General features: G+C 47.0%; 1 protein-coding gene across 1 annotated transcript; it reads right to left on the reverse strand.

Annotated features, from left to right (window-relative positions):
- Window positions 1–3200: 3200 nt before the first annotated feature.
- Window positions 3201–15193, reverse strand: LOC311370965 (suppressor of cytokine signaling 5-like). Its single transcript, XM_084489233.1, has 2 exons — window positions 14906–15193; window positions 3201–9161 (listed from the first exon to the last, which is right to left on the reverse strand). The coding sequence occupies exon 2, from the start codon at window positions 9139–9141 to the stop codon at window positions 7447–7449; it is 1695 nt and encodes a 564-aa protein (XP_084345359.1). The 5' UTR covers window positions 9142–9161; window positions 14906–15193; the 3' UTR covers window positions 3201–7446.
- Window positions 15194–15664: the final 471 nt, after the last annotated feature.

A 15664-nucleotide genomic window follows, 5' to 3' on the forward strand; every position in this document is an offset into this window, starting at 1 on the left:
TTCTCCTCCGCCTGTACTGTTAAGTCCTTTAAACCTGTGAAGTCACTCAAAGAGTTCAGAACAGATTCTCAGAATAGAATCCAGGCTGCTTCGGTCCGGGACACTGGCAGAAAGGAATGTTTGGGGGTGCTTTTAATATTATACTCATGTCATATTTAGCCATTGTAGAAGTCCAAGTCAGGCCATTTGGCTGACCAGCAAAAGACAAACCAACTATCAACCCACCAACCCATCAAAGCTTTGATATGTTGTCACTACTGGTGAATCCCAGTCTTGAGAAAAGTTTGTCAGGATCGGTGTATATGGTGTGTGCAATCCAATTAGCCAAGCGAGTACGTAAGTGTTACATACTAGTGGAAAATGACAGCATGAGACAAAAGAAAACTTGGATGACAGCTTCTGCCTAATTTGAGTCATAAATCGACTTTGACTTTTAAACACTCACATTGGAATATTCCAAGCTCCTTGGGGTGATTTATTGAGTCCCGATGGCCAAACAACCCGTGGAAAGCTTTGATTGACCATTCTATGAAGGGAACCTAAGATACTTTAACACGCATGGTATTGAAAAGCCACGTTAGCTACCATAGTAAACATGCTGCTCACACTAACTTTGTGAAAGACAGAGGAATCATCGATACCGATATGGTATTTTGGGAAATTCAACAGGCAATCCCAAAACAAAAAACAGAGTTTCTTCGAGCACAGCCATTGCGGTCGGTTCAGTTGCCCTGAGTTCCACTCTATGTATTCTCTGCGTGGATCTCTCAGAGTAAGAGACACGGGAGGACTGGTGTGGATCCGGTGGGGTTCAGTTCAAATAAACTCCTGCAAAAGCTCAGACTGTGACGGTGTGTTGGGGGGGGGGGGTGGGGCAGGTTTACGCACCACTGACCAATACATCTAGACAGCTTGAGTGATGGTTCTCACCATTAACGCGCGTTCAAAAGGCCTGCCAATAACCAACTACTTATGGAGGCTTGGTGTGCCAACTGCCGTTTTCCAAATCACACTCTGGGGACCCAGACGGGCTGGATGAGGACTCTCAGGAAGGAAGACAACACCACAGTGGGACGAAACCCTGTGGATTGATCCGTCGTCAAGAACTTCCAAAACAATGAAGCTCTGGATTTCAAAACCTAGTCAACAGAGCTCATGTCTTGCCAGCTATGGGGTTGGCATTTAGAGCCACACTGGCCCCTGGAAACGACAGTGTCTTTGGGGGTTTCGACAGGGTAACAAAGCACTCTAGTATTTTGTGGTTTTAAAGTTCATCTGCTGTGCAATGTCTCTCTTCTCCGACCGCACCGTCCTGCCCAATTGATACCAGCTCTCCTCCCCGGCACACTGCCCTACAGGAAGAGCCTCAATTATTTATAAGCAATTGAGCAGCACATTTGAAACCGATAACCCCACGTGCTATTAATACATCATGTCAAATGAACAAATATTAGACGGTTTCATTCCAGGCAGCATTTGGTTGCATCTGCCTGGCTTCAGCCAACCGAAGGAAAAGGCAGCCTGGGAGAAAGAGCCGAGCTACTGCAGAGCTCTGCATCCTGGAGGACGGCTCGGTGCGTCGTCCATGCAGACCTTGGATTCAGAGAGAAAACCTGAAACCAGACACAGGGTCACAGTAGCACACAGTAGGGCCACATCCACACGTATTGGATACAAAAACGAACTAGCTGAAATAAAATAAACTAAAAGCATATTATGTATATAAATCGCTAAATCAGTTACACATTGATTTTAAAGTTGTTTTTCTTTTTTGTTTTAAGAGCAGCATAATGACCGCAAAGGCTCCCCAGTCATGTTGAAACATTAAAACACTGACCACGATGGAATACACTTAAAGTTTTATTTGGAATATTAAGACAATGAAGCGTAAGCCAAGCACCAATAGTGACAGCTACAAGTGTCCCATCATACGGCTCTTTAAAATGAACAGGTTATACTCCGGGGAAACCAAAAAAAGTGGATTTTGCTTCTACTTTTTTGAAGTGGAGGGGAGGTGGTGGTGGTGGATGAAGCACAGAGATACAGAACATAAACGGTGAAAACGTGAACATGATAACGTCATTTACACTCTCCAAACCCTCCTGGACAGCAGGAGGAAACGGCAGAAACCGGGCTAAAGAAAAGCAAAGTAAGAGGAAGGAAGGAGTGAGGGAGAGAGAGGGAAAGAGAGAGAGAAGCAAAAACTGGAACAGTGATATTCATCTGACATGAGTGTTCGGTTGGCCCGTGGAGGTGGGGCTGCTGCCCCGTCTGGAGGGGATGGTGGTGGTGAGGGTGGGTCAGGTGGGAGGGGCTCACGAGGGTCCTTCCCGATTGGTCAGAACGAATAAGGAATAAGGCGGCCCGGGAACACAAGGGAGGCGCTGGAGAATGACAACCGTTTAGTTGGTTCCCATCTTTTGTCAAGTCCCGTCGACCTCGACACCCCCGCATCCCCACAGCAACCAATGTGCACATACAGCATTTTAAAGTGACAGAGGATTGCAACCATTTTGTCAAGAGTCCCACTCCATTGCATATTAGGGAGAAGTAATAATGAAAAATAATATTTTATTTTACCTTTTTTTTTTTTTTAAGTCATACATCACATTATTTTAATGTTTGCATATAGCACTTAGCCCAGCTTTCCAAGAGAAATATATATGGGAAAGAATAAAATTTGTCTTTAAAATAATTAGTCTAGTTTTTTTTCTGTCCTCCGAGCAGCTGAAACCGTGAGTCATAGTGGGGCAGGGAGGAGGGAAATAGGGGGAGTTTACGAGACTCCCGTCCAGCCCAGACCCAGTGGTTTCCTGCCACCAGCGAGGCACTCATAGTGCAGCTAAAATAAGTGTGGTTCTAACAACACAAGTTTAAAATAGTTCAATTGCAAACTACCCCCTCCCCCCCCGCACAAGAACATAGATCATACATGTAAACACCCGTCCTTTGTCTTTCCCATGGTGGGGAGTGGTTGAAGGGTGTCAGTTTCAACAATTTCTCAGGTGGTGGTGGTGGTGGTGGGTTGAGTCACATCGAGAGGCGGTGCTGGCGTTACGTGATCCATGTACACCACACACACACACACACACACACACACGCACACATTCACAAACCCCTAACTGATGCATGAGGATGTGTGCGATACTCTTTTCGATGACACTTGTTCAAGGGTGCAAACAAATAATTAATGCAAAATAAAAAAAAATCCCCCCCCCCCCCCCAGACAAAAAACGTTATTCATATATATATATATATCCACGCTAGAAATGGTGCTACATCACACACACATGGTACACGTACGTGGTTTCCCATGGGGAAAAGAGGCCAGAGGGGGCCGACTCAACACCTGCCCCTGGGCCAGAGGAGAGGGGCCTTGACCACCAGGATCCAGACTGATCTAACACTAAACAGGCTGTCCATCAAAACACCCCCTTCCTCCTCCTAATCATCATCATCATCATCATCATGTGGCTCTGTCCGTTCACACACACGCACGCATGACTAAATAAAATCCACTGACAAGTTCATTGCCGTCGCCTCACGTCCCCCCCCCCCCCCCCCACTCACTCATCAGAGAGCGCAGTCTCTCATCCGAGACCCCCACCTTGCTCACGTTGTACACCTCCTTACTCCACCTCAAGCAGCCACACCCGATGCAAAAACAATCCATTTAAAGTGCCATTTACTTCAACTAATGCTGAGAACTACTGTAAGCCAGGCCTCAGTCCAGCTCTGAAGACCCTCTCTCTCTCTCTCATTTCTTCTATGGTAACTAGAGACTGAGCTGTCCAGTTTTGGTGCACAAACCACCGGCTCACCTCCCCAACACCACCACAGGTATAGTGTGAATATGCCGTGGAGGAACGCGAACAGGAGTAGGGTGAGGTACGGGGGGGGGGGGAGAAAAAAAAATTGAGTCCCTTCTCTGTTACCAAAGACTCAGTCAGCACCTATTAGGCAACACAGAGTGGCCCTTTTAGCACCTGGTAAATTTAGATCGCCGAGAGGTAAATTTAGCCTGCGATTAGCGCTGGCGGGTTTGGGTGGGACTCTGCCAGGGAGGGTGGTGTGGGGCTGTGGGTTAGGGGGGTGACGGGGGGTGTGGGTCTCTGCTCGCAGCACAACCAGACAGGTGGAAATTCAGGAAGGTGGCATTGTTGCCGTGTGCTGGGCGGACTCCGCTGGAAGGCCAGGGGGTTGGGCCATGTAGGTTCAGTGGGTGGTAGGCCAGTTCCACCTTCCACCTTTACTGTGCGTTCACACCGAGACACAATTTTCACCTGTTCGAGCGAACATGTGTATGTTGTCGCGCGACTCAGCGAAATCTGTCGCTGTGCTTAATGTGTGCACTGAAACGTGTCGCGGGGCGAATTTTGTCACGGAGCGTTTTGCCCGCCAACGGTCATTCATGCCAATTCATTCTCATCAACCATGGCCGAGATCACCACTATTGCGTGTCTGTACCTGTTGTGGAAGAGGGAGAGACGCCGGAATGCCCGTCGTTTATGGGTTAATAATATAATCCGGAGGCGCACACCGCTTTGTGCCGTGATATTATATATATCGTATATATTATATTATATAGATATTTATATATAATATCATATAATATTATATATAGAGCTCCAGGAGTCGCAAACGGCAACAATCACTTTCTCACAGTCCAGAAAGTGGTGAGTACATCTCAGCTGGACCTTATAATTAAACGCTTATTGATGGAAAACCCTACGCAGAGAGCCACTCAAAGGGTTCTTATTACAGCACGCCGATGAGACACCCGGGCTGGGCGGTGTCGGTGCTACAGCCAGCATCCACCATGAAGGCTTTGCTCACAGAAGCTTGGGAAATGCTACGGGTAAAATGTACTGGTGGTTTAATTAGTTGCCCGCTGATACCACCCCCGTAATTTAAGGTCTTAATCTTTCAAAGTTGGCCATGTCATTAAATCATCGCCTTATGGAAATTTCAGCTGTAATATTTTCTGAAATTAATAAAGTTAAAGTTTCGATAACAATTTCAGCCTCTCGTCCCACAGCCACCCTCATGAAAAGAGCTCTGATATTAATAAGAATACAATCTTAATCCAAATCTTTAGGAGCAGAATATAAATAACCACCAACTGGGGGGGGGATGGTAGCCCAGCCACTGAAGAAGACCCATTAGCCCTCTCCTGGTTCCACCTTTAACTCAAAAGTAGAAATGTGCACTTGAACGACAGAGAGAGAAATGGTTGGAATACAATGTCAAGCCTTGACATTAAAATCTCCTAAGCTTAAAAAAGAAAAAAAAAAAAAACATAGCACCACCTAATTATTGTTGTTCCATACGTTAAAAAAAAAATAATAATAATAAAAAATAAAAAGGTGTGCACCATGGATAATGAGATGAGCTCAGAGCTAGCACCCTCCTCACACCAACACACACACGCGCTACCGTCTAGTTGGGGCTCGGTGGAGCATGTCATGCCCCAGCTCTGGACTGACATACAGCGAGACGCCGCGCCACTGCGCTCGTCTCTCAAGGCACGGGGGGTTACGTTGGTACTTGTTCCCTCTTCCCTCTGGTGTAGCACAACTCATAAAAGCACAGCGAGCGGATGGATGGGCCTAGAGTCTGTGTGTGTTTCAATGGGGTCCTGACCAGCATAGGTCCACCCAGGCGGGCGACAACCATGTCCAGATTTGAGGGGAGGCGAGGGTTGAGTCAATGGTTCGCATGTTGCAACTCAACTACACTCTGTAGATTTCTTAAACTTTTCAAAACAATAGACTACAAAGTAGAAATTATACAAAATAAATAAAAATCTGTAATTAAGTCCCAGATAAGAGGGATGCCAGTTTCCACGAATAGGCTGCAGTATCATTTAAGTGCTCTTTAAAGTGAGACACGTTTTAAGTGTTAATGTGAAAGCCACTGAATCGTAAAACAGCTCTATGCATTTAAGTAGCAGTCTGTCTGTAACGTTACAAGGTAATCCTTTAGAGGGTCTACATTTTAACTACACAATATTGGTTGCCATGTTTTAGAGAAGGGGAGACGTACCACCAGAAACCTTTTCGTAGCACCAGAAGGACTCCATACAGAGATATGAGCGAGTGAAGCGGGAGTAGTGCATTTTAACACACTCCCGTCTGAAGTAACATTTGACTCTTGCCTCTGGCTAGAGCAGAAGTCCACAATGTGGTGGGACTGGTGAACAGTATTTCCAGGGAGGAACATTGATTGTGTGCATGTGTGAGTACACAACTGTATGCACAGAGCTGGGCGACACATCTAAATGGATTATTCTGATATTTTAACATTGCTCAGATGTTCTTGGTCTTATGGTATATTTCCAGTAAAATCATCAATATGTTGTAGCTGGTCATGCTATATACATTTTCTTACCATGGTTTTAAGCATTTAGCCAATGCTTAAACCATAATGCTAGAAAGCAATAGAAAAATATTAGGGACACCCCGACACCCATTCCATGTTCATAACCCACATCGTAAAATATCCAAATTACAAACCATCACATCATACAAGGCCTTGTGGCGTCAGTTATTATTGTAAAGTGATGTTTGACTCGGTTCACATCGCCCCAACCCCCAGCAATGAGTTAAAGTGCCTGTAGCCAGTGTTTTGTTTTCCTAGTTGCTGATCGAGTCAAAGTTGTTGTTCCTATGGAATGAACTACTATGTTGCATTGTCCCCCAATATCTGCTGCTCTACTGTAATGTTAGTGCTCTGTGCTGGCCACCGAACCTCTGAAGAAAAACCCTGGCTTGGAGGATACCACCGTGTACCCAGGAGAGAGCGCAGGAGAGGCACAGAACGAATACACATGCAAAGTGCACAGGTCTACACTTCGGACTGCAGTTTTTTTTGTCGAGTGCATCACTGGACGCCTTTTCTCCAACCGACACACACCGTCCCGTCCAAACCAAGAACATGGCAGAAGCAAGGGGGAAGAAATGGAAAGGAAAAGCACAAAGTGATCTGTACAACGTAGCTAACCTTGTGGGGAGCCAACTAGAATGTGGGCTTGCATGCAGGCAGGTAGGTCTACAGGCAGGCGGACGATGGGGGGAATCAGGCAGACAAAATTAAAATGAACTAACCAGAGAAAAATACACAAAGTGCTGATATTTGCGGCCTCCCTCCCAAGTCAAAATAACCTGTTCAACAAAAAACACGCTTGCCAGACAGCGTTATACTGAATATAATCATGTGTCATTTTTACTCTGTGATGTTAATAACTAAAATAAAGATTAGAATGAATCTTGTATAGCTTGTTTTCACCTAGACTCCGTTCATCCACTGCCATTTCAGCGGAGGGCTGCAGTACCGCCACTCCTGATTGGCTGACGGGGGGTGGGAGGGGGGGGCGGATCTGTTCAAAGAGTTTTGTACTTCCTCCCAGCGTGCGTGTGCATGTGCGTGCGCGGCCCCCCCGCGGCGCTACTTGAGCTTGAGGGGCGGCTCCCGCTCCAGCCAGCGCACGCGCACCTTCTGTTTGTAATGGTACTCCTTGAGGAAGTCCTGCAGCGCGGGGGGCAGCGGCAGCCCGCCGATGCCGTCGTACGTGCTCCGGCGGCAGATGGCGGCGCGGGCCAGGTGCTGCAGGCTGAAGGGGAAGGTCCGGTGGAGCGGCGCCGTCAGCAGCGGCTCAAAGAACATGCAGGCGCTGGGGTCCTTGTAGTGCTCCAGCAGGCCCGTCACGGTGGACGAGTGGAACACGCACGGGTCGTGCGCGTCGAAGCTGAAGTTGTGGTTCCACTGCTCGATGCGGGCGTGCAGCGAGCGGTTGTAGCGGCGGAAGCTGACGGAGAAGAGGTAGTCTTCCTGGGCCGAGTCGCGCAGCAGGAAGGTGCCCTCGGGCCGGCCGTCCAGCAGCGCCTCGGCCTGGTAGCGGTCCATCACGCCCCAGTAGCAGGGCAACGACGTGATCTGCAGCAGGTCCGGCACCAGACAGTGGATATAGTCGATCTGGGTGTGGACCTTCCAGGGCCCCGGCTGCAGCTGCTGCTGCTGCTGCTGCTGCTGCTGCTGCTGCTGCCGGCCGTCCCCGGAGGCGTGTCTCTGCTTGGGCCTGCGGGCCTGCAGACACAGGGTGGTCGAGTCCTCCTCGGAGTCACAGTCCTGGGCCGTGGCCATAGCCGTGGCCAGCGCCGGCCCGCAGGCCCCCGACGGCCCGGCGACCCCCTCCCCCGAGCCCTCTCCGACGCCAGGCGCCATCTTTGGTCCCAGTTTGTAGAGGGAGGAGCCCGACAGCGAGGCCTCCAGGGTGTGGATCTGGGCGTTGGGCGGCGGGTCCACGCCCTCCTCGATGCTCTGCCTGCGGCGCTCGCGCAGGCGCTCCTCTTCGTCCTCGGGGGAGGAGTGGGCCGGATCGAAAGCGTCCAGCAGGGCGGTGGAGGAATGCGGGCTGACGGGCGCCGTGTGCTGCTTGATGAGGTGCCACTTGTTGGCCAGGTCCGAGCCGGGCGGGAAGGGGCAGGTCTCCAGCATGAGCTCCGTCAGGTGGATCTTGCGCTTGGACCCGACGGGGGTTTTGGACGAGCGGCGGCGGGCCGAGAGCGGCAGGCAGAGGCCCACGGTGTCGCTGAGCCGCTGGCGCAGCGAGCGCACGCCGAGGCTCCGCGCGCCGGGTCCCGCACAGTCCCCGATCTCCTGGATGGAGCTGATGCCGTAGCGCCGGTCGCGCCGCATCCCGCTGCCTCGCGACCTGGCGGACCGCCGGTCGGCCTCCAGGGAGCTCTGGGTCTTGGTGGAGCACGAGTGTTTTTTCTTGCCCCCCCACGGAGCGTGCCGGGAGTAGGAGTCTCTGCGGGCCATGGGGACGCCCGCCGTGCCGCCGCGCATGTCCTCCGTGTCCTTGTCGATGGTGATCTCCACGATCTGGGGGATATCGGACACACAGTTGTGGTGGTGTCTTCTCCCGGCTGTGACCAGGGGGAGCGGAAGGATGCTCCTAGACGGGCTGGGGGCCGCAGAGGCCTGGGGCTCGCCGGGACCGCCTCCCGGGCAGAGGTCCACCACGCAGTGGACGGCGTCCGCCTCGATGCCGTCGCAGGCCGCACCGGAGCTGTCGCTGTGGAACAGGGTATGGCATTTGCTTCGCAAGTTGCTCCACATCTTGCCCACCGTCTCCATCAATAGGAGCCCCTCAGGACCTGCAAGTCATGGAAGAAAAAAATAGAAAAGTGTCAAGTCAGCGAGCGAGCGAGCGAGCACGCATACGCACACACACACACACACAAGAATGCCGTGCATGTAGTAATTAGATGTGCAGCACGTCTTAACGGGGCCAAAGTGTCTGAGCTGTGGGTCGGCCTGAGGAGCTGAAACAGCAGAGCGCTGGGAGTTGCCAGGCAGACGTGCAGCGACACAAGGCCACGGCTATAAATGAACGCAGGGAGCTGCTCCCAGCTGATATGCTGGTATGTACTGTAATACAGAGCCAGTCTAGACCTGACCTACTCACCCACTCCCACCCTACCCCAGCCTCCTACAGCAAAGACAAAACGTTTCAAACACACACACATGTGCACAGAAGACACACGCAGTTGCTTTGTCAACGATGGGTCGTGTTTTCTGTGTTTTCTGTGTTTACTGCCACCGTATCACATGGGGCTGCGTGGATCTGGGTGACGTTGGCATATTTCAAGATAAAGTACTTGCATATATATATATATATATATATATATATATATATATTTGAGTGCCATAATTCAAACCATGCTATAGCCAGGCCAAATGGGAGGAAAACAATGATTTACTCCCTCTGCTTAGGCAAGTTTTCCTGAGCTCAATCTTTAATCTTAACCCAACCTTTCCAACCCCTCTTTTACTCTTTACGGAAATAACCGTTTTGACCCTGAATGGAGATCGACATGCATGAAGGGAGGATACGGTGGAGCTAGGCCGGGTATTTAAACAACAGAGATCCTTTAGGCTGCAGCCAGAGATTCAGTATCCATCATATACTATAATTAGCTGATCTGTGCAGTCGTCCCATAGGGTCTATGCACATGCACACACATGACATAATAGAAATAACGCCGCCATTTACCAGCGCCATGAGTTGAAACCATGCACTTTTCTGACATAAATTACTTTAAGTAGAGGTTAACCGTTCCCTTGTTAATCCTGCTCTCTTAACTCAGCATCGCTCCATGGCTATAGATCCACTCTCAATGGAAAAAAAGGAGAAAGAGAAACTGTCCTATTTTGCATTTCAAACAGGAATTTGCCAGGTCAGCAGCAGCAGGGACGTTATGGTGGGTGGACAGGAGGAGAACAAGGAGCCGCGCACCCCCATCCCATGACAAGACCATTACTAATCTTACTGATGATATTAGGCACGGCCTCTCAACAGATTTGTTATAGCCGCTGCCTCGATCCGCACCCGTGTTGGGTCACAAGGCATGTCATCATGAGAGCCATTCAAGACACTCCGGAGCACATCTACCTTGACCAACAGCCGTAGTCACAGACACAGTTGCTAGGAGGACAAAGTATGGTCTTTGTCAGGCTGTCTGGTGCTGGGCTATATCACCAGATGCGACATGACTCGAGTCGCTGTGGTTTTGTCTGCCTTTCGGGAGGCCCACGTGTGTCTGCACAGCACTCCGTCTGGAGGAGTGTGGTGGACTGGCTATAACTGGCACGGCTTCTCTTCAGTGTATCTGCTGCAAGGGGATTTTCTGATTGCCATGGATTATTCTATACAACCCCGTTATGGCTCACAACATTCTTCCTACCTTCTTTCAAAGTTGCAACACAACCTCATTACATATCCCATTCTTTCAATTGATATTGTTCTGCCTGTTAAGTATTACTCATTACATTGACATTACATTAATCACAGATTCCAATAGGTGGCTCTGAAAACGAATGACCATCTTTCACTTGTGGCCATTTTACAAATAACTTAAAACCCATGATGGTTCAACATTTTCAAAACAAAAAGATCATTTTTTTGTGATGTTTGAACTGCCCTTTGAACTAAATATGCATGAAATAGGCATGAATTCTGTTTAACATGCCACCGATTATTTCAGTTAGGAAAAATACATTAAAAAGGTCACTCATGGGAAGCCTGCTTTCATGTATATTCCATTCTAAAGACGATGAATTAAATCAAATTTCATGGTGTGAATTAACATTTTATAATTTAGGATTTTGATGTTACAAAGGGAAAATTGTTGCCACACATACAAATTATCTTAACTGTAATGCTGTTCACATCATCTTAGTTTAATGTTAGCGACTCATCCAGGGTTTTAGAGTTCTCTCCTATGTCTGAAGGAGAGACCTTTCAGTCACATGAAAGTCTGTTAACACGTGAATGGGAACCAAAAGACTTCTAGCGCAGCATCAAAGGGCATAGTACATTTGACATATATACAGACTGAGTCGTAATAATAAATTAAAAAGTAAAAATAAATAAGGTAAAACTAAAAAGTTAAAGCCGAACAATATAGATGCTGTTTTGCTAAAAGGGATACGTTGCGATATCTGTAAATTGGCATTTGTCTTACCCTGATACAGATGAAATGTTTCATTCCAAATTCATCATTGTGCGTCCAGAAGGGTAAGCTGGGAGAGCATTTGCCTTCACTAAGCCACTTCCATTGACTTGCAATTACAGTAGCCTAGCTACTGTTTGTGTGAGGGGAATGCACTTTTAATTACTTTCCAAAGATTTCCAATGGGTTCTGAATAGATGCTTATTCAAAACGAGTGCCAGCAGTGACACAAGATTGTAGTTTGTTTACAAACTGTGTGGCACTGTGATCATTAGGCCACATCTGATGCACTGCTGGAGCAATCATATTATCAGCTGCTTCTTGCTGGGGTAGTGGAGGTGACATGTGGGGAACATGGCGGGTAACCTGTCAGCGGAACGTCACAACTACCCTAATAATCATAGAGCAGAAAAAGTGATGAATTATCTGTGTTTGTAGACAAACTACTATCTCGTTGTGCAGGACATATTCAAAAGTAATTAAACGAGTGCCATTGCTACTCTGTAAGTCAATGGAAGAGGCCAACGGAAAGCAAATACTAATCAAGTATATTTCCCTTCTAGACACACAATGATACAGATGGAATTCAACAATTTGTCAGATTCTTGGGAAAACAGGCCAGCCCCAATTTACAGATATCTGTGTAAGGCTTTCACATTATATTAATTTCAAAGATTTGAATTCACTGATTTATTCAATCAAAATAAGATTTAAAGGAGGCCCCTCCAGTTAGAAAGTAGATGGAAAGTTTAAATAAATAACCCTACAATAGCCACTCACTTGCCAATATGGCTGGGTATGTACAATCCTAACCGGCCACAAACTAGATTTACCAACATTTGGCTGGTGGCTGATTGTGTTGCACGAGGTTCGCAGCCTTCTGTCATGCGTCCAGGAGGAACTGGAATTGTGAGGCAAATCAGCTCCATCTTTGGAAGAAAGCTCAGGTTTTCCATGCGGGCTGGTGTTTTAGCCTACTGCGTGCTAATCACTGCAGAAAATAAACAAAACACAATTAATAAAATGCACATTTCAATACTATCGAGTTGGGAAATAGCGATACAACGTATTGTTGTCTGCATTTATTATTGTGTACTGGTATTTTGTTTGGCATTAAAAACTTGATTAATGGAATATTAATCTTTCTCAGCGGTGTTCACTTCGCTGTCTACACTTCCAAGGCACAGGTTGGGGAATCATCAGTGGCGGTTGCCATTAATCCATCCATGTGCAAGACGTCTGTTGCAATGACCCCAGATGCATTGTGCAGGTCTGCTCTGCTGCACTGGTCCAAATGTTGTTAGCCAAGTCAGTACTGATGGATGTGTCACAAAAAGGTTTGCATATTATTTAAGGCTTTTAAGCCTCCTCTAACTGGCTTAAATCCAAACAACCAATCTTGTAATGGTAAAGCAATGAGACTGGAAAAAATGTGTGGTGAGCTGAAAAGACGATTCACATTGGGTCTGGTGGACAGAACATGGGGGTACCATATTTTGTACACTTGTCTGCAGTGAGGATAAGTCATCTTTTTGCTTGGCTCAATCAAATTAATTGGCGAAATTCACTAGAACTAGTACATGGAATTAGTGCTTAGAATACTCACTGCTAACAAGTTTTCTAGATAGCCGTCTTAGCCAACACAGCCACTGTCATACCCAGCGCATCATTATGGAGGCCGTGTCAAATGTCAGTGTGTAGCGATAATACTGGCACATGCATGCTTTTATAAAATAAAAGCAACCAGCCATACACCGATGTGAAAGAGGTTTACAAATGAACCCAACACACACACGGTTTTCTTGTAGGGACAATCTAAGGACGATTGGGTTGACCTAGTTTGTTAGGGTCACTTATTCACTTGCTTCACTTTTCTACATATCTAATAGAAGTTTACACAATATTTTGTTCCATTATTGTTTTACTTCAGCTCACAAATGTGTTCTTTAAAAGGAACAATGATTTGATTGAGATGGATACAAATTGACGAAACCAGTGTGTTTACCAGCAAGCTAGATGTAGCGGTTTTGACTCATAAGTACTGTCATTATTGAAAGAAACTAAGCAGGAAACAGACACACCAAATACATACTTGAGACTGAGTGGGTGTTGAATGCTATTGGTCACTACAGGTTACGATGCTTGTTGACAAGAACTACCATCATGACATAAAGTCTTAGTCAAGTAATACTTTTCTCCATCACAGTGCATATTTTGGGAGTGTGTGTCAAGCAATAGTTTTCTTCACACAGATTACAGGAATAGAGGTGGACATTTGGAAAATATCTGCCTTGCAGCCAAAATAAAGAATATATGTATATATTTGTTATATTATGGAGTTTGTTGTGATTTTAGTGTAGCAGACAAATCTGAACTGCAGTAATGTAATTGTGATTTGAAATCCTTGCCACCACTGGTAATGCAATATAGTCTTTTAAAGCCTTGTGTTGATAAAAAAAAAAAGTTTTTAAAAAATAGGCTACTGCAGTGTTTCAACAGTCACACACCCATTCTCATGGGATTTTTCTGAACTAGGAGAGGCCTGGACTGCACACCAGATTAGGGAAGGAACCCTCTTTACACTGTCCAAAATAAATTTGAAATATTAAGTTCTCTTCAATATGGACCTGTCCTTAGAACTGATGATCTAATCTGAGTTAATGTAGACCACCACACACTCATCAAGGGGTTTCGTTCAAACGAGGATTTAGTATGAACAAGAGGAAGTTGTACATAAAACCCAGGCATAAATGGTTCATTTGGAGTACAACGCAGATTTGATGAGTCAAATTAGTCGTTTTTTTCTTCGCATCAGCAGACCAATGTCCATCCCATTGGCCAGTGAAACCTTATGCCACTACAGTATGGGGAGAGCAGCTACCACGGGCCGGACCGTTAATCTGGCCCCTGATAAAACGGAAGCCGCTAGTATCAAACTTGTCCGTACGGCAGCGTACAGAAGGCCTCGGCTATGTAGAGGCCGCTCTTCTCCCGGTACAGTTCTGCCAGTTTACCAGCAGATACTCCAACCACACGTTTAGATCTATAGTTTTTTCATTACATACATGTACGGACCATTTTCGAGTGTGGTTATATTGTGAATATACATACGTATAAGAGGGGGGATAAAAGCGATGTCGGGCTTGGGGTTGGAGGGGTATCCTAACGGGAAAAGTATCCCGGGTTGGTACAGGTTTGCGAGCCGTCCAGCTAGCTAGCCGTTAGCAACCTCTTCCAATGGGATGCAGTCGGCTAGCGGGTTACCTTGTAAAATTATCTACACGTATCGAGTCGCTTTTAACACGCCACTCTTCACGACGCCATCATGAACAATAAACGACTATACGCTAGAAAAAAACGACGAGTGTTCTGCGTGTGCTGCTTACCCGTACGTCTCTCGGAAAGCCTTACTCAACAGCGCTCTTTGTCTGCAAAAAATGGCTATCAAGACAAGTCAGGCACATATCCCCCTTGCGGTCCACAGCGTCGGGTGAAACCAAAAAATACGCAGATCGCTGTGAGTGTCATTCCGAAGGCTGTACGGTTTGATGATATACACATGATAAACTCATCTAAAGGCTAGATGTCTTTCTCAGCGGCGAGCTCTTATTCTTCATCATGGCAGTCCTCTCTCCTCCCGTGGCCGTCCCTGCTCCTGGCTGCCCGTATGACGACGGTCGCTGAGCACAGTACGGAGGAATGGGAGAGACATACACATGGGCATTCCGTGGCTTGCATGCGGGAAACAGTCAGAGTGGCAACGGTGTGATCCAATGGAGAGAGAGGAACGACTGCGAACTTCCGACAGCATACACGGATAGGGAAAGCCCTGGAGCCGGCTCTGGCTGATAGGCGTCACACGTTGCCAATGAGCGACGGGATGAGGCTGAATCTAAAAATTAATACAATACAATACAATACATCATCCTGCTTTTACCGAGCCAGGTGAGGTGGGACGGAATACGTCACCTAGTTTATTTATGTTATTTCATGATATAAAAATTAAACTGTACGTCTTGTAGCCCCATAGGTATATCATTTACCCTGAATATTATGCATTTTGACTGTTGTTTTCAACACATGTTTGTCAATACTTTTTATTTTTCTTGCAGTGCAATCACAATGAGCTATTGCACAGTTACCAT

The sequence above is a fragment of the Micromesistius poutassou genome (genome assembly GCF_964030765.1).
Source record: "Micromesistius poutassou genome assembly, contig: SCAFFOLD_5491, whole genome shotgun sequence".
NCBI classification, from domain to species: Eukaryota; Metazoa; Chordata; class Actinopteri; order Gadiformes; family Gadidae; genus Micromesistius; species Micromesistius poutassou.